This window comes from Homalodisca vitripennis, chromosome 4, assembly GCF_021130785.1.
Source record: "Homalodisca vitripennis isolate AUS2020 chromosome 4, UT_GWSS_2.1, whole genome shotgun sequence".
Lineage (NCBI taxonomy): Eukaryota > Metazoa > Arthropoda > Insecta > Hemiptera > Cicadellidae > Homalodisca > Homalodisca vitripennis.
In genome coordinates, this window is record NC_060210.1 from 104,750,268 (window position 1) to 104,771,040 (window position 20,773).

Genomic DNA, 20,773 nt, shown 5'->3' on the forward strand with positions numbered 1-20,773 from the left:
TGATGATTCAATTTTACAATAGTTTATGTATTTCTATCTTATATGTATGATAATTTGTTTTATGTTAATTTTAACTCTAAAATAGGTTGTTAGTTTTTCTTAATTTTAAAATCTATTGATTTATATTTGTTTATTGTAAGTTATCAAAACTGCATGGGTGTATGTTCTTCTTCTTGTATGGATTCCTGTGTGTGTGTGTGTGTGTGTGTACTTATGTGGTATAAACTCCTAAGTTATTTATTAATCTTTTATAAACAAACATAAAATAATATGAACTATTAACTTTTCAAAACAAAACTGTAACATCGTATTTCACTTTTTATCATATTGTTTTTGGAATTTCTACTGCAAATTAAATATCTTGTTTGATGTGCATGCACTATGTGGGAAAGAACGTAAGATTTTATAGTATTTTTAAAAATCTTTAGTAAATTTCTTATCATGCTCTTTTGGAATCCTGCAGCCAATAAAAAGTTATTTATACGTTAAATATATGAAGATGAAAATAATATATCACTTTCCTTTTTAGAAAATACCTGCGTGTAAGTGTAAGATTTTATTTTTGTAATACCGTAAGTTTACACGAAATTATAAAATTAAAGAAATGAAACCGTTAGTAATAATTTGCTTTATAGTATTAATGGTATTTTATTATATATATATATATATATATAGACTATGAGTATACAGATAATTAGACTCAAAAGAGATAAATGGAGGAATGAAATAAGTGCGCTTTTTGACTAGTAAAATAAACAACAATTTAATACTTGATATAAACAATTAAATATAACAGCCTCATTATAGGTGTCCTACGCCTACCTGAAACATTACAAACAAGCAGTTAAAAACCTGTAGAAATGCAGATAACCCTAGCCTAAAACAATTCATATACGAGTACTTGAAGTGTAAAATTACAATTTCCTGATTTTAATACTTTTAGAGTGTACTAAAATAATTTGTATTGAAATTGAAACATACTCCTGGATAAATACCAAAACAATATAAATTATGATAATAATATTAAAATTACTAGTAACTTAAACAGTCAATTATATATATATATATATATATATATATATATATATATATATATGGATTGTTTACTACGTAAACACAATTAATGTAATAAATAGTTCCGAAGATTATTAAGATAACTTATTCTGAGACTTTATGGTTAAATTGAATTATGATAAAACTTTTATTGAATAATGTTGCATAAATTTGTGGAAACTAGAGAGGAAAGATTTAAATTTTTTTACTAATTTTATGTAGAGCACTTACAAAACTAAAAGCTTGGAAGTCCGTAGGACGCAGCGGGCGAGTACTTCAGGAATCTGTACAGTGGTGTGCCTTCTGGCAAGGGGATGGAAATACTTGAGGAAGAAAAGCTGGGGGGTGGAGGTGGTGCGAAAGCTTCTGGTCCTGGTGGAGCTATTGCCACCCCTGGAGGAGGCTGATTAGAAGGCGATACGGGCGAGGCTTGAGGGGGTGTGAAACTGGGGAGATTCCCCGAAGAAGATGGAAGGGAAGGAGGAGAAGCAAGGGTGGGAACAGATGGCGATGAAGGAAAATGAGGAGGATATGGACCAGCAGGAGGAGGGTATGGTGTAGGGTATGGAGCAGGATATGGGGCAGGTGGTGGGTATATGCCTTGAGCCCAACATCCGCACACTACTAGACTTAACGTCAGGATAATCTGAAACAAACCTCAGTGTTAATCTAATAGACGTTTAAATCTCAATTTATTAAACTATAAATCATATTCACCCAAGAATTATATAACTCATTTTTAATTTAGAAAGCATAACAGTAATAATATATTAAAATTTAGGTAATTGAAAAGTACGTCCACAAGAGGTTGTTCAAAATATTCAATATAACATTAAAGTTTATTAATAATTTTATTAGATGGCTTGCACAAAATATTTACCGCGCCAACATAACAGGAGACGAGGATAAATATCAATAGATAGAGAAGTACATACTTGAACATTGATATAGTTTCACTGAAAGCAGTTTTAGTGAAATTGACCACAATAAGTGTAATTTAAATTCGGATGGATGCCAAAGTAAAGACAATCAATATGAGGGTTATTAATTCATATATGTTCATTGTTCACGTAGGCCTACTACGTAATCTATCTTTCTTCAAAACCATTACAAGACCCTCCCACGCCTCTTTAGTACTACTCAGTTTACCACACGCATGGAGCCCGAGCGAGTCAATCAACGTCATGTAAAAACTACTGGATTGTCAAAATCAACCCAATAAAAACGTGTCCAACCACGCCATTCTTTTATACATTTAATCGAGAGAAGACATAAAGGCGGTTAAAGTCAAAACGATTCGAAGACGGCGCATATAGACCAGTTTATCACGTTATTGTTAAATAACGTATTTATATTAAACAGTTGATTATTGAGCATTGTGATCAGCCCATGTAGCCTATTGATTTTGTGGTCAAAAGGCAAAGTGCAGTCCGTCTGTCTACCTGCCCGTTCGTCCGTGTGCATGATATCTCTTAATACAAAGGTCCTAAGGACTTTAAACTTGCTATATAGTTTCCTATTGGTCCAAGCGATAGCTCTATTGATTCTATGCTAAAAAGTAAAAGGGTAGTCCGTCCGTTGGGCGTTACCTCTTTTAGAATAGAACATTCTGCCAGGTTCTAAGACACATTATCGGTTTATTACGTACGAGATGCTTTGCAGCTAGGTATTTGGTTGAACGTTAGGAAGTATTTTTACATTAGTATTATATAACCAACCATGATGGAAACGTGAAACTATTAGAATAAACACATTTGTGTAACAAGCTGAGTACGATCATACGAGATTTTAACATGTGACATTCACACATGTAGCTAGTTCATACAGTAAAAATAAAAAGCATAAATAATTTCAGCAAACTCTTTCGTTCTAGTATCTACAAAACTCACACGAACCTTTGTTGTTTTAAAACTGCTATGAGATCTAACTCATTGAACAAAAATAGGGCAAGATATCCTGAGAAAGCTTTCATCTGTAAACTTTAAACTTTGCACGGAACTTCATTTCTAATAAAAGCGTGTTAAAAAGACAAGATGGTGCATGTGCATCCTTGAAATTGTGCTGAACGTCATCGAAGGCTGTCACTCAGTAGGTTGACACAATTTCTCTTTAGTCTACTAGGGATGTAAATATTTCTTTTCTGTGTGATTATCTGTACTCGAATGTAATCTTTCATCAGGGCACCTCGGGAATGAAATGAGCTATACACATGACACTTGTGTTGTAACGTACTCGTACCGTTTTATATTACTCATCCCGTTTTGTTTCTTTCCAAAATAGCCGCATTTGTCTGTCACTGTATATGTTTAATTTGAGTTTGTATATGTTTAGTTTATGTTCCTTCAATAATGTCCATATGAAGCTGACGGACGTGTAACAAAAATGTTTAACAAATGTGTATACTTATACATATTTAAGCATTCTTCTTGTTTCTTCTTAAATACTGTACAGACTGATATTAAAATTAATTCGAATGTTGAAAATGTGTTAAAGATAGAGTAGATAAAATACTCCAAAAGGAAAAACAAATACTCAAATTTCATGAGAAATAATACACTTTTGTTGTAATTCGAAACTTACATAACATGCAGTGGAATTAATACAATATACACAAATTGACTCGTTAACTTTACAGCAAAGTCTAAAACTAAAGCAATCAAACAAGTTAGCCAAAAAACAAAATGATTACCAGAAATTTAAAACATGCAGTTTTAAAATTAGTATGATTTGTTGGGAATACAAAGTTTCCCGATATTTAAAAAAAATAATTTGGTGGTTGTGAGGTGGTGTAGGCTACTCTAATATCTTAAAAGGTCATCGATGTAAAGATAATGTTATCGTAATGTAATTGTACGATAAGTTAGTAGTTTGTCAAATATGCTACACAAATAACTGTTATAAAATGTTGTTTTTAAAACATTTCTTAAACTAGGCGTATATTTTATGCCAGCTACTTACGCATATCTTTGCTAAAATGTTGTCCAATTCTTTATTTTTAAAATTGTAGAGTTTAATTAATTTGTATGCATTTAATTAAAATGTGTTACATTGTACTCGTATTTTCACAGAGATGAACGATAAAAGCCAATTTATTTGTAAATTTTATCTTCCACTCACTGTCGTTTTATTAAATTTTGAAAGCAATAACTACTCCACGGAAGCAGCCAGGACGCGTGGTTGGATGTTAGACAGAGAACGCTTGTGACTCCATGCATAATATAACTAAACCGATCATCAGACATTAATAAGTTTGTGCTAATGGCTGATTACTAGATTATGTCGTAACATACATAAATATTTGTCAAGAATAGAAATAAAGGGTGGTAAACTGGACTCCTGACTGTCAACACCATTAACGATTCAATAATCAACGATACACTTCCACATCCTATTTGGTATTGAGAAATTAACGATATCCACTTACCCGAGCCATGATGACCGATAGCAATGTTATTTTTCCAGATTTGGTCCGCTATTTGTACTCGGAGGAGAGGAGACCTTGAGCGACGAACCCCAGGCCCCGAACTCGGATACTTTCTATAACTCTCCACATTGTTACTTAGCACTCAATTACTTATATGTTACATACTAATTATTATAAATTAGTTTAAATGTATAACACTACAAGAGTGGATATTCGCAGTGGTAATTAATAGTGACCTGTGTTTAAAATACAGTACCAACTACTTTTAGAAATCAAACTACTTACATTAATTAATGTAGATCTCAATAAGGACCTTAGTCATAATAATAACATATTAATAAATAAAAAATACAGCTAAGCAATGATTTATACCGTCGTTTTAGAATGTGTTCTTTGATAAAACAGAAATGAGGCAACACGATTCACTGTCATTCTAGGTTGGGTTAGAGACAACACTGACGGAAGTGAAATTAGTTACGTGACAAAATCCTAATTGATTTACTAACAGGTGTATTTATAGAAGGTAATTGCTATCTGGATTTTCACTTGAAGAGCAAGCCGTGGCCATTAGGAACCCGGACTGGTGAGTCGTTTCTTTATCTGTCCCTCTATCTGTCTGTGCGATAGCAGTTCAGAGAAAACTCCAGGAGACTTGCAACTTGGTAAGTTGGTTCCTATTGATTCAAAGAAAAGCGATCGATTTGGGACTTATATGATGATTCCTAACATTCTTACATTGGTCACATGGGTAACAACGATGGCAACAAGAAATTCGCACTATAAACAAATTTGGAATGTGACATAATAACATATGCGATGAAGTTACTTTGTTGGCAAGACTGATTCATTGCGTTCTGTCGAATCTTTCGATGCTCTTATCTGTTATATAGGTTTATTTACTTTTTAAACGAATCACTTGTTTACAGAATACGAATAATAATACCACACCTAGTTGGCATACCAAATATAAAACTGATTAAAATAACAGAATATACTCATTTTTAAATTTACCTTAAAAGCCTTTAAAGGAAATTTCATGCAACGTTTTCGTTTTTGACACCCGTAATTTGACCTGAAGTATTAACCAGTCAATTTGTATAGATACTTTATGACCTGAATAGCGGCGCTCTTGTGTAGAGTATCTGAATGCTGTAAAACTGACCCAGCATCTTGTTTTGATTCAGAAGTACAAAGTCGGGATGGGTCAGTCAGTCATATAATCTCGTCATGGCGCGTATCACATTGATTGATTTTCAGTAAGAGAAATAAATGTAATAGCAGTATTTGTTTGAATTTAAAATGCAAATAAAGGTTTACGCAATTTCTATATTGAAAGTTATAGGTACGTTGCACTAGAAGGTGCCAAAAATATACAAATAATAATTTAAGATGTTAACGAGCAACAGTAATATCAGCTAAACCTTTATGTTGGATAGAATGAAGCACAACATATCTATCCATACTTAAGTGGCCTTGTTCGATTGTTGGATTGGAACACTGGTTGGTATGCAGTGAAACAATGAACTTCGGATTAGCACTGAACTGAAAACCACAAAATACGCAAGAAGATCAGAACGAAATGAACGAGCAGTACATAAGATTAAGTGTATTGTGACTGTTTCCAGGTTCCATAATCCAGCCAATGGGTTTCCTCGCAATCAATGGAAGAGCCCTACTTAATCCTCTCCCTTGCGAAAGACAAACGGGGGCATCTACATCTCTATAATCCTCCTCCCGGAAGAAACAACCAAAATACGTGTATTTACTTACTTAATCTGCAGTCTATGTGATTTCAAATAACTTATTCCAAACCAAACATTCGCCTTAGCCACTATTAATTTAATGATATGCCTCATTACAGTTTTATCAATAGAAACGTGGATTTATATAGACAGTAGCAAGTTACTTTTTTACATGCTTCAAAATAAAATAATATTCCTGTTATTACCAGATTCATCAGCTCCTTCTCAGAAGCAAACTTCAAGAGAATGTTCAATTTTGGGGATCTTTAAATTTGTGTCTAAACCTCGCTGCCTAGAAATTAAAGAAATCTGGTATGTACTAGTTCAAGTGAGCTGATAGTACGGAGACATTTTTGCATAGTGAATAAAATAATTTAAAGTGTTTATACATTTTTCAAATACAGTAGAACCCCTCATATCCGACCCTCACGGGACCGGGTCGTGGTCGGAACGGCCAAAAGGTCGGATAAGCCGAGGAATAATAAAACACGTTTTTCGGGTAAAAAAAGCCGTATATTGCACTAAACTATTAGTACAGAACTGTACAAAATACCCACTCAATACACATAGTGCTGCTTAATTGTAATTACGAACTGTATCCAATGCAAAATTATTTAATACAAAATTATTGTTCAGTACATTTTAATAAAAAATAACAGTTTTTTTATAAAATGGAAAAGTTTCATTTTTTATATTACAGTAACAACGAAAAATATTATAAATACAGTACTTACTGTTTAATCAAAAAGGCAAACAATTACATACAGTGTGTACAGTACAATTGAAGAAGTCCTTAATACTCTTTTGCTTCAATTTACCCAATCTTGATTTAGCTGAAAAATCACGCCATTTCTTTGACCACAACACGTCCATAGGTGTAGCTCTCGGGTTCTGCTCCAAATATTTCAACACTACGTCAAATGCGTCTTTAGCCTCTGAATGCGTCACTCCAGTATCACGATCAACTTCTTCTTCTTCAGCGTCGCTGTCTTCATTATTTGCGCTTTGAACTGCAGCAACTATTTCGTCATCATTGAGTTCTTCATTTGTAGACTCAGCCATGTCAGCTTCGGTCAGCCATTCCTCCACATCTGTCAGCTGCAGCTGGACACCGTGTTGCAGTTCCTGCAGGTCTTGAAGAGTTTCTGCGACGTCGTTTTCTTCAGCTTCAAGGTCAACTTCCATTGATGATGTGGGCTCATCATCGTCCTTATCAGCACTATCGCTTTGTTTTAATGATGGCCAAATTTTCTTCCACGATTTTTGAAGAGTTCTCTTTGATTTCATCCCATGCAGAAGCGGCGGTATAGATGGCGTGTTTTATGTTTAACATCTTCATGGCCTCCAATAGTGAGCAGCCTCCTTCTGTTTTGTCCAAAAGAGACCCAACATATTTTTTCCGGTACCGTCTTTTTACCCACTCGATTACGCCTTGGTCCATTGGCTGGATTAATGGGGTGACATGTGGAGGTAAAAACATCGCTTTTATGTTGCCTTTCTTCAATTCATGCTCTGCGGGATGGCTTGGTGCATTATCCAGCAACAACACAGCTCGAAGTGGCAGGTTTTTTTTATTTTAAGTGTTTTTTAACAGCGGGCACGAATTCAAGAAACAACCATTCTTTAAAAAGAGCACAATCCATCCAGGCAGAGGATTGATTACGGTAATACACGGGGAGTGTTGACATATTGAGATTTTTAAAAGCTCTCGGCTTCTTAGATTTGCCAATAACAAACAACGGCAGTTTGTGACTGCCACTGGCGTTGCTACACGTAGCAATTGTTAGTCTATCCTTAGCTAGCTTTGTACCCAAAACAGGCTCATTTTTAGAAGCAAGAGTAGATTTTGGCAACATTTTATAGTTCAGTCCGGTCTCGTCTACGTTATATACTTGTTCGGCTACAAGATTACTATCCGACACCAACTTTTGAAACTTTTCTACAAAATCTTTTGCAGCATCGTCATCAGCAGACAACTTTTCACCCGCAATAACAACATGTCTAATGCCGTGGCGAAGCTTCCAGCGGTGAAACCAACCTTCGCTTGCCTGGAAAGTCTCAACATCTCCTCCCAATTTTTCAAACAGCTTTACGGCTTTTTCTTTTACAAGAGGCCCCGACAAAGGAGTCCCTTTTCGCCGTTCTTGGCAAAACCAAACCCAAAGAGCTTCGTCAACGAGTTCTAACTTAGGTTTTTTTTAACATTTTCCGATTTTTAAGAGCATCTTCCGTTTCAACGGTCATAGAATAGGTTTCGATGTCTTTACGGTTTTTCTCTAGTCTTTAACTGTTGTCACGCCGACCCCTAGCTCTGCGGCTAATTTTACTAGTGACTCACCACGGTCCAATCGTTGGAGCACTTCAAGTTTTTGTTTAAGGGTAACGCACACACGCTTACGTTTTTGAGTAGCCATAGCTAACGTTCACTAATCGCACAACACAGTTTTTTACACAATCACAAACCAAAGATTGTACAACAATCACGAAAACAAAACAGTCAAGTAGAGCAACGTTTACGTCGACAATCAGAACGCAACTGGCGTTTAACAGAGAAACAATGCACAGCGCTGATGAGTCATGTTTCACGTTGAGACTTGTCGACTATAGGCAGCCTTTGTTTGGTCGGGCACATGGTCGGATATCCCGAGGAGTCGGATATCCCGAGGTCGGATATGAGGGGTTCTACTGTATATTATTACCAAATTTACGTTATAAAACGTAAAAACTAATTTCTCCGGGATTCCTGGATTCAGATATTTTAATCCTAAAATCCAGGGATTACAAAAATGATCGGGTCTGCAATATTATCTAACTATTTTATTTAGATTTCAGTTATTTCCTTAATAAATGAAAGTTTAAAACAGGAAAATGTAAAGTAAATATTCTGCCATACATCTAAAGTTAACACAATAATTCAGATAACGGTAATTGTTGAGTTACGAAGGTATTGGATTTAAGAATTTACTACTTCTTTAAACGGATACTCTGATATCAGATTAGATAGGCAAATACTTAATTTTAGTAATTATAGTGGTATCTTCGGAGAGCAGAATTACAGATCAAGATGCGCCTGACTGTCTTTCTCAGGCTGGATTATGGAACTTGGAAACAATCACTATACTTTTATCCTTATGAACTACTCGTCCACTCCGTTATGATCTTCTTACACATTTCTTGGTTCCCAGTTCAGTGGTTACCGAAGTTAGCTGTTTCACAAGATACCAGCCAGTGTACTTCTTTACGAAGATAAAATGAGGTTTGAATGGTAAGGTTTGAACGAATAACTTAGTTAATGCCATACCATTCATAATAGTAAAACTCATATACCTATTTTTAGATTGGATAGTTTATAATCACTTGTTTACTAATTCCTAATGAGTAAGTTGACAATCTGGACAGACAATCATCTCCATGAGTCACCTGATTGATGACGATTCATTATATTGTTCTATCTTAATATGAAATGAGGTCACTTAGTTATTTTAGGACATACCACTGTCAGGTGTAGGTAGCATTTAGAATTAAATATATGTTTATACTTCCACATGACGAAATAGTCCTTTAGTAAGTATTTCGTCATTTGCCATTATGAAAAATGTTTTAACAAAAGTATATTACAGTTAAATGCATGATTCATATTGTTTCATTAATTCGTTATCTACTTCAATTTCCACTTTTCAGGAAAAACGTAACATAGTGTGAACATAGTGTGAAACTGTGGTTTTTAATTTTGATCTATTTCGGAAATGTGAGTACCCAGAACTTCAACAAAATCTGTTTCCAGCCAGTCTCTAATTATACTGTGTTTTCTCTAATTTCATCAATTCGGCAGTCAATTTGAGGCGATTCAAAGATGAAAATATCCCTTCCGGCTTAGCTGAAAAAAGGTAGATTTCGCACAGTAAACCTATTTAAAAGCAATTTTATTTAAATTTCAATTGCTAGTTTTGTACAGTATTAATGATTAAACCAGTCCAAATAACGTTCGAATTATGAGCTATTAACAATATTGTTGGATAGTGGTGAAATCGATGTTTGATTGGAAACATATTTTATTTAAAACTCGTAGCTCTTTAACATAACTTTTTGAAGACAGAGAGAATCAACAAAAACTCTTCGGTTCATTCTATAAAGAATTACAGGCACTTGAAGTTTGAATTTTAGGCAGTTTGAGTTGCACACTATTAAAAATTGCTGGTGATAACAATGAGAAATTTTAAAGTAAAATCAGTACGTAAATGAGTGACAGCTTCAGGATGTGACATTTTTTATCATTGCTTGATGTATGACTGAAGAACACTATACTAAAAGAAATTAAATACATTTTTAGAGACAATAATTTTTCACTCCCTCCAGTAATTCTTCATGTACATATTGTAAACATATGGTATCCTATTTTTAGAATTTTTCCTTTTGACCTGATTATAAGGTCCCAAAAATATTTCAAACTCCTACCACTGCTTGTGGAATAATACAAATATCTACGTTTCCTTTTTTCAGAAATTGTATCTTAACGGGGTGTTACCAAAATTGCCTTTAAAAATAAATATTCGGGTCTTTTTCGTTTAAGGGCCAGCACCTTACAAACATACTATACCTGACTGACAGTGCATTTAATCGTTTTTTTTTTTTGTGTTATTAGTTCGTAGGGCAGTAGTCCAGGTACTACTTCTAGTATAAACTCGTCTTATCTCATCGCAGTGACAAACGCGCGCCGCTTATCTTTTGCCTGTAATGTAACCTGCGTTAGTTCTGTCTGAGTTTTAGCGTGGTGAGTTGATCTGGGCTTGGACTTTGCAAGCTCGAGTTAATTTTTTTTCTAAAAGACCAAGCAGCGCAAAGCGCTGCGCAGCGGGCAAGCATCGCGTGATCTGAGTTTTGAATAGGCAAGCTAGGGTCTGAGTTTTGTGCTGGCCCTTAAACGAAAAAGACCCAAATATTCCGATAGAAAGCTGATAGTACAGTGTTTAGTATATTAAAAAAATCAAACCCGTCTTTATAGGTTTATGTTTATGTTTTGTTAATATTGTAAAAAGTGTGCGAATATATTCAATTCAACACAAGGCATATTACCGAATAAAAAATACAATACGTTAACGAGATCAAAGGAAACATCTTCCTGATAAGAGATAATTTAAGATTTCACAAAAGATAAATATTTGGAACATCACGAGATCATTTTGTGAGGAAATAACCTCAATTAATCCACTTATAAGATAGTCTAAACTGAGAGCACTGGATTTTTTGTTGTCAATTACCAAATATCTCGTGGCCTTGTAGGTCAGATAGTGTATACAAATTCAGAGAATTGACTTTCCAAGTGGTGTATTGTTTATACCCTATGATCGGGACCTACGATCTATGGAAATTTACAGATTAATGGCTTAAAATGCAGGCATAACATCGTATTTTCCATCTTCAAATAATGTACTCAAACGTTTTAGTCTAGAACCCGATAGCCATTTGCACCGTATAAGCGAACAGTCTTATAAAAATTGATGTAGGTGTTTTTCTTAAGACAAGAATCGGTCGTCGCTGTACTGACTTTGGTAAAAGTTGAAATGGGAGGGTATCTCAAAGGCTAAAAATATCAGACAATTTCTTCCCTTCAGATCATATTTTTCATAATCGGTCGTCGCTGTACTAATTTTGGTGAAAGTTGAAAGGGAGGGCATCGCAAGTGTTAAAAATATCAGTCAATATTTCTTCCCCTCAGATCATATTTTTCTTAAGAGAGGAATCGTCGCCGCTGTACTAATTTCAGTGAAAATTGAAAGGGAGGGCATCGCAAGTGTTAAAAATATTAGACAATATTTATTCCCCTCAGATCATATTTTTCTTAACTCGACACAATTAAAACTGCTTAAAAACTACCATCACACAATAAATAATAGTCATATCACTGTCAGACAACTAGTTAATCAAACATTCTGTCTGTATATGGGTAGCTGACGCTGACGTAACATTTGTAACTCGTAAAATGGTTGGCTTTAAGTAAGTCTAGTTAAGAAAAATATAATCTGAAACTTTGTTGTGTTGTAATATGAAATGCAAATTGGTTTTCAGCTCGTCAAGGATTGTGGGTTGCTTTCCATCCCGTCTGATACATTGTAGACTAATTTAGTACGTCAAAGTAAAATAGTGTTCCTAGAAAATATCGTATAGGCTAATTTGAATAAGTGCATTTACTTTACGAGAGGAATGCGGAAAATGACATATCTTGATTTCATACATTTCTAGGATTATCCATAATTTTAATTAACTTATCTATCGCACATCCGGTAATGTAAACGGCACCGTAAAATGCAACCGGGAGCAAAATATAGGCTAAATTGCTATGATTTACTTTGTAATAATTGTAATTCTCAACAAAATTAAATATTTATAAATTAAAACAGGTAAACAGTATCAGAGCATTTCGCTGTATCAAACTATATAGTTTACTTTTAGCCAGGTGTGTATATTAATTTGTCGTCGAAGTTTTGTTATAGCCTTTATATAGGAGTTAGATGTCAATAAATTAAAGACTGGACGCTATTTCAAATACTGGCTGGAAACATATATTCTTGAAAACTACGTTTTGTCTCATAAGGTTGTCTTTGGATGAAGCATGATTAAATCACCATATCACAAATTACGCACAGTATTATTCATAGACTACCAAATACAATCCTAATACAAAACATGTCTCAATATTGTAAACATAAAATAGATAGTGAATATTCCATATTTTACCTGGCTACAGTTACTGAAGCTGCTACGATTGAGTAAGCTTGTTTACAAGACGCCCAAGGTAATTATAGATTATCTACGCTGGATGCTGAACAATATAACCTCCAAGTCCACCACTTTCCATTTTATTTTGGTTTCTTCAAACAAACAACAGGATAAGCCTGGTTGTAGCAATGAGAGGAGAGGGAAATGATGTCCTGAACCAGTCATGAAACGTTATTGTAAAAACAATTAATGTAATAGAATATTGTGTGACAATAATAGTGCTAGCTCAAAATTGTATTATAATTCTGTTTACCGATATTCAATTTCCAGAAGCACTACGTGTCCAATGGGGTCCCTATTGGACCATGTCCTTAATGGACCCAATTAACAGCACGGCCCTTCAAAGTGTAAAAAAATCTGTTTTCTAACTAGCTGCTTTCATTTTGTCGTTTTTAACCGATAAAGCACCCTTTATTTGGGAAAAATTACGTAATAACTATTTCTTTGATTAGTTACCTGTTATATTTTTAAAAGATTTTTGACTTATTTGTGATTATAATCAACCACACCATAGATTATTCAAGACACCGTTGATAATCCCCCCCTCACCAATTAATCGATACAACCTATGGACGTCAAAACGTAACGAAGTCTTACCTTAACTGATTCCACAAGGTACTTCATTACGTGTGTTTATTATGTCATGCCATATAGATGTAGGCCTACTTTGTTTGATTATTCTTGATTTTCTCGTGTTCGTCTTTGTTACTTATAAAACCAATGCAAAAATGTTGGAATTCATTTTTACCTTCAATACAAAATTTGACCTTTCAACCGCAAAATCAATAAAGTTCTTCATTGGAAGAAGAATGGAATTACCGATATTTGTATTTGTATGTACCAAATTTCATGTCTCTAGGATCTTTCTATCAAGAGTTACCGCACGGACGGACAAACAGAGGCGGATTTGAAGATTTGCCGCCCTGGGCTATAGCCCATTCAGCCCATACGCAAGTCCAACCCTACGGACAGACAATGAAAAGAAGGTCCTGTCGGGCCCATAATATCAGAACTTTACATCCATTAATTAAAATAAACTTATTTCAGTTTAACTCCAACTCATCCATTTCTAATACAAAATACATGGTTTAATATTTATATGCGACAGGCAAACAGCTGATCACTCTGAGCCTGCTGCTCGCTTTCTGGTAGATGATTATACATTAATCTTATTATACATTTTACATCGACCTTTCAGATAGATATTAGGAGAAACTGGTTCAGCTTCACCACGATGTGGTTAATCGACGGTCACCATACTGTTGCTTCAAGGTAAAGGACTTATGAGATCCTGGAACTCTTGAATGAAATGCCTTTAATTTAGTACAAGGAAAAGTTCTACTTAGAAATGCGATGGAGCGCCTAACATCAAACAGTTATTGCGCAATAGAACAGCGCAACGTCTGATGCATACCAACTACATTTAAGTACAGCATTTGTTACTAGAAGTTTTTTAAACGACAAAAATACTTCTGCATGTCCTTCTTTGGAAGAAAACGTAATTACAATCATCCCTTTAATTGGCTGAGCGCTAGCGAAGCCTATCACTTGTGGAGCTGGAGAAATTTAATTTAATATCGAAAATGAACTGACCTATAGACTTGAAATGTTGAGTCAAGCTTTATTTATGTATTAACAACACCGAGCTCGATGATGGTGCATGTCACTCCATGGGATTTGTCTGAGCGTTGCAAATCTTTTTATCATTGGTCTTGAGGGCAACTATGATTGAAGAATGAATAAATTAGTAAAGTTCAATCATATGAAATATTAACGTTTGACATATTAGCAAATGTAGATTACTCATAGGGTAAAACGAAAAAATAATAGTGTCGAATTCAATATACAATCCGCACGCTCTTACGTTGTGATACCCTCTCTACCTCACCAGAAGTTTTATTATTTAAGCACAAAACTTATGAATTGACAAAAATTTGAATGTATCATGTAGGAAGATATTACTATAAAGACTACCTTGACATTTAAAAGTTTGGAAGAAAATTCATTTCTACATAGACAAGAATGAGTTTTGTATCTCAGCAGGGTGACACAAAAATTCTGTTTTTGTGTGCTGGGGGGGGGGGCGGTGGTGATGTAAATATTTCTTTTCTATATATTATGATGTCTGTTTATATGACCACAGGGCACATCGTTAATGAAATGAGATATAGGGTTGAAGCGTTGTAAGGAACCTTAGCGAAGCCTGTGTGGTGTGGCGTACCCCTACCTTCTAATATTGTGGAATAATGTGGACGGATGAAGTAACATTTATCAGCGCGGGACATGAAACAAACACAATACACGCATTGGACATACAGGAGTATGGACATAATCTCAGAGTATGTTTGTTTCTGATTGGCCGACCAAAACCATTAATAATAAACCTTTATTAATTTCTGAACATGGTCTTTGTATTAACTATTCTCGTGGTTAATATTTCCTAAGTATCACATTCTTTATATCAAATATTACAGTAGGCTATGTAACAACGGCCTGGACATTTGGCGTCAGGTGATGGATTCTCATTTACAGTGACGAAGAGTCGCGTCGCATTAGTTTTTGACACACTTCTCTTAAAACAACACATAGCATATAAAGATCCAAGTTCGAATCTTGTGCATCTTCCGGACGTGTCAAAATATAATCACATCCAATGTGACAACTTTATGAGTTATGTATTGGCCAATTACCAAAGTGGAGAGATTTACTAATTTTCGTACCTTCAGACTTTTATTTTGTGCATCCATGAAGACTTGCAACGGGCTGTAATATTAGTAAGCTTACGTGACGCTGCATTCAGCAATCATCATTCATCCACGACCTGAAGAGTGGACTCTTCCGCCGAGCCAAGGCCAAACACGTGCAGTCTGGCCTTGGATGAGCCGATCGGAATTGGTTGTCTTTCGGTAGTCAAACCTGTCACTTATCTAGCCTAATAAATTGTAGTCTGTTTTATATTCTTTGAATAATACACATCCATACTTCATACATCGTGCATAACTGGGAATAACTGACATTGTCTGGGAATGCCCACCAAAATACTTATGGTGTTTAAAAATCTCTAACGTGTGTAATTACAAAAATATTGATAACAATGTATGCAAAGATTTAGAGGAGATTATTGCTCAAAGTGTTTTTGTCGCACAAATTCTAACTTGTAAACATCAGTTCTTAAAGATAATCTAAATAATATAATAAGGGAAAACTTATCTATTTCTTATATACTAATACAGTATATACTAATTACTTATAAGTTTTAATATTAATAATCAATAGCTTTAAAATTAAAAGTGAGAGATTTAGTTTTTTGCAAGTCTTTACTTGTATATAGAGCTTGAGTTTGATATTTAGTAACAATTAATATATTTTTGTCAATTTGTTAATGTATATTCTCAAATTAATGTTTAATCCATAATTTTTAGGGTATTCACTGTTATAATTATTATTTGATTACTGGTAGAGATTTTGAAAAAAATTTCGTTGGCTATAAGTTAGAAGATGTGTCACACAACATTGTAGCAATTATTATAAATATTAATATTTAAACTTTGGCTCTTAGTGCATGTGGCACCTGAAATTCTTGAATTCCCTTTAATTATTTATTCTGGCAGTTGTGGAGTTAAATACTCGCAATAACACAATTATTATCCATTTATTATTATTTGTTTGTCAATAACAATAAATCAGTAGAGCGCTCCCAGTAGGCAGATCCTGTACTATGTGGCGCTGGTATCGCTACACATACTGCCTCTAGCGGCAGTTGTTGGAAACAACGGTGCGCGAACTAAACCTGAGAATAAAGTGTAACCTAAGAATACTATAAATCATTATATATAATTAACAACAGTATTTCTTTATTTATTATACTAAGTTATAACAATTGAATTTAATTTTTTAAGTAAAAAAGAACGCTAACATTAAGCTAATACAATGTAGTTGATTGAAATGTTATCTAAAAACGTATTTGTTCTCATGTGTCAAAGTGCTTTACTTTATGTACTTAAAAGTTTCATCCCAATGATCAGCATCCATCACAATGCTTTCTCTTACGAAAGCGATTTTTTGCAGCCCTTCATGGGGCTCATTATATTAAATAGGTAAAATTATAATTTAGGGGAAGGGGGGGGTAGGGTCCGGCAGTTCCCCGGAATATGATAAAAAATGCTATTAGTATTAAAATATATTAAGTGACAGAAGCCTGAGCGCGTATTATAGTATTATATTTCATGCTCTAAAAATCAGCTGTAGTAGCTTAATCGAAAATCTTACCTTTTTGAGACCGCCCGATAACACAAAAGAATTTCAAGAAAACGACTATATAAAGAAAGTAACAGAGCCTCAGAAAAATGGTTATATCTTAAAAACTACAGGATACATCATCCACCTTTTACCTAGAATTTACACATTCTAAAAAAATAGGCTTCCAGGAAACATAACTTTTACTTAAAAATGTTGGTTGTATTTCTGTAAATTTTTTTTATTTCGTAATTTTTTATTTTTTTTTTATTTCGTAAATAAAACACATTTTACATTCAAATGTGTTTTTTTTTTTTTCATTTCAAACCATGCCATCCCTGATAAAAGCATCGGGATGTAAATCGACGAGCTTTTAATTAGAGAATGTACTGGGTGTAACAAAAATGGCTGTGGCTATGAATTTTCAGATTCTATGTGTGATTCTAAGCTTAAAATGAAGAATAGTTTTTATTCAATTTCCACTGTTTAGCTGCAATAAGCCATTTTGTTTTTTATATTAAAACTGTTTTATTTTTGTTGTTATTCTTACGAATGATAGAAAACTTGGTAAACAGGTCCTTGTCAGAAATTATTATATCAGGAAAAATAATTTTTTTAATTAGTTTTAATATTTTTAAATTGGCGGCCATTTAATTTTTGTTTCATGAAATATCTAATAAACCCCTGTTTTTATAAAAGTTGTATATAAGACACAAAAGATTTCAATAACTTTTTCCTTTTCAAGGATACCCCATTTGTAAAGATCGGTTAAGAAATAACTATTTTATGGACAGTTTCGTATTACACAATGCAAACTAAGTATCCCATAATTTAATAGTATTTAAACAGCTATTATTTAAATCAGCTGTTACTGTAATTAGAAAGAATCACTAAAATTGACTACTGAACCGTTAAAATATAATAAATAGTTATTTTCCATAACACTACCAATTGCAAACTGACACTACAAACGTGTTAATTTGGTTATGTTTACATTTATTACACATGCACAAGTCTCGTGTTTTAGTATATGTCATCTGTTATAGTTTAAAAATTAAAACATTTAAAACGAAACTGGTTCTTTTTTGAGTCATGGTACGACTACGAGTATACTTTCAGTTTAACCTTACCTGGTTAAAATATACCTGGATTATTTGTATCAATAAGGAGAGAGGATTACAACCCCAAAATTCCCTCTGGTTACGCCTATTAATACTAGCATGGAGATAATTGAATATGCTTTATAATTCTACTAACCATTCAAATATTCCTTCCCCCACAGTCGGAGAAAAGGTTACCGTATTTCCATAGCTGTCATCTCAAAAAATGTCAAACTGAAGATGGATTATTAATTTTGAAGACAAGTAGTACAACACTGATGTTATGATAATGGTCGAAATGTTAACAAACATTATGGTTTTATTATCTCAAACCTGTGAAATCCAGCATCTTGAAAGTTTAACAAGATTAATGCATAAATCATACAGTGTAAATTACTCTACCAAATTTTTCAATTTTATTTGTCAGGTAAAAACAAGTAAGAACTATTCGTATCATAAAAAGTATAGTTACGTATTGCTTATTTTACCATGTGGCTATCTGTTTTTGGTTTAGAACAAAACTTATACATTTAAATTCAATAAGGGTATAAAGTTCAAAATTTGCAAAATATATATAGTCTAATAAAGACCTGTCTAGATGGACAAATTCAGAAATCAGCACATCCGGTTTCAAAACGGCGGACATACAACATTTTCAGACTGTAATAACTCAAAAACGAGAGATGTTATGAAACACTTACAAGAATAATGAAATATGCGTTACTGTTAGATTAATATTTTTATGTTAAGTTTATTTTACTACAGCAAATAATAACCAAGCAGGCTAAGTATCGCCATTACTTCCTTAAACTGCACTACTCGAGGTATTAATGGCGTTCAATCCTGGATAGATCGTGGCCACGGGGAGATTGATTTCTACCTGTGTCAGTTCCTGACGGGGCACGGTTACTTTAGGAAGTACCTCTACAGGATGGGAAAAGTCAGGTCGCCTCGGTGTGCTTACTGCCAGTAGGAAGATGATGATGTTCATCACAACTTCTTCGCTTGCGGGCGCTTCACCGAGGCCAGGCGAACGCTCGCCACCACAGTTGGTGATGTTACGGCAGAGACCATTGTGGAGATGATGCTGCAGAATGAGGACGCCTGGAATGCAGTCACCACTCATGTACATGCGATCCTTCATCAGAAGCGTGAAGACGGATGCCTGGCTGACCCCTAGCTTCCGAAACAAGTAGTTTTGTCCTGGTTGGGATATAAGACACACGGACCAGGCAAGATGTCATCCGAAAGGGTTCCGGCCTGGGCCCTCCGTGGCCCTCCGTGGGTTTAGTGGGTAGTCCGCAAGGGAATCCCACAGTCCGTGCGCAAAATCATTCCCCCTACGTAAAAAAAAAAATGGCGTTCAATCGCTGATTAAAAATCAGCTGACTCACATTTCATAGCCAAAATTAACTGCTAATATGTACCTACTAGTAGTTACACGGAAGTCTCATTAAACGTAATGTTAAATTTGTCATATATCGGTACCAGTTATTTAAAAGTACTATAGTCAGGAAAACCAAACTTCTTGACATGTAGTTATGACTCTTTATCTTTATGACATGATAACTGATATACCTCAAATTTAACTTTTTTATACCTCCAGTAAGTTGTATAACAGTTATTCGCGGCTTCACACTAGATTTCGCAGGTTTTGCACCTTTATGTGTACTTCTCGTTCGAGTAAATTGTATTTTCGACGCTAATATAGAGTTTTTCTTCTTCCCACAATCAAGAAAATATTTTAAAAAGTATATATTTATGGCTATTGTAATTTACTCTGATCTTAATATATTTTGTTTTATAATCGAATTTGCCTTATTTATGATCAAGAAAATTTATATACTTACGCACCTCTCACATACAAAGCCTATTTCTGTCAAAAGACAACTAAGGTAGGTTCCATAACAGTCTTGAAATGTATAGTAAAAGTTAGACTACATTATATTTTAATCTGCACTGCTAGCACATACCCGCTGCTTTATACGCAATTTAGTAGGCGTTGCACGTGTACGAGTCTGTCAAAAGTGAACTAAGATGAATTTTATATCAGTCTTACTCAGTCTTACAATTTGTAGTAAAAGTTAGATAGCAACATTATCTTTTAGATCTAACACTTAGTATCTGATAAATATATACAGTTAAAACTACATTAACAATGACCGTTTGTTTCTTTGTAAACTTAAAAATATTTTTAATACTCGTATTACATTTAGAGCTGGAAATGGTATAGCACAGTACAGCTAACTTTTTTCTAGCATACTTCTTACCGACTGCTTCAAAGGGAGTCTTTGGAGTCAAATTCTGACTATCTTATGTTTTAGGACATTTTTTGTAGATAAGTACTTACCTAATCTCTGAAATCTGAAACTGCTTTAAAATAATGATTAATCCTACCATTACTAGAAATTTCTTATATTACAAAGTAATCACTATAAATG

The 20,773-nt window shown here is 34.2% G+C and overlaps 1 protein-coding gene across 3 annotated transcripts; it reads right to left on the reverse strand.

Moving 5' to 3' along the window:
* Positions 1 to 736: 736 nt before the first annotated feature.
* On the reverse strand, positions 737 to 20,773 carry LOC124359873 (nematocyst expressed protein 4-like). Of its 3 annotated transcripts, none has more exons than XM_046812982.1 (4): positions 20,683 to 20,773; positions 4,478 to 4,590; positions 1,285 to 1,699; positions 737 to 822 (listed from the first exon to the last, which is right to left on the reverse strand). In XM_046812982.1, the coding sequence occupies exons 2-3, from the start codon at positions 4,484 to 4,486 to the stop codon at positions 1,289 to 1,291; spliced, it is 420 nt and encodes a 139-aa protein (XP_046668938.1). In that variant the 5' UTR covers positions 4,487 to 4,590; positions 20,683 to 20,773; the 3' UTR covers positions 737 to 822; positions 1,285 to 1,288. The 3 variants fall into 3 exon arrangements, with proteins under 3 accessions (XP_046668938.1, XP_046668939.1, XP_046668936.1); XM_046812983.1 differs by lacking the exon at positions 20,683 to 20,773 and adding an exon at positions 12,955 to 13,099 and having other exon boundaries at positions 737 to 818; XM_046812980.1 differs by lacking the exon at positions 20,683 to 20,773 and adding an exon at positions 12,955 to 13,098.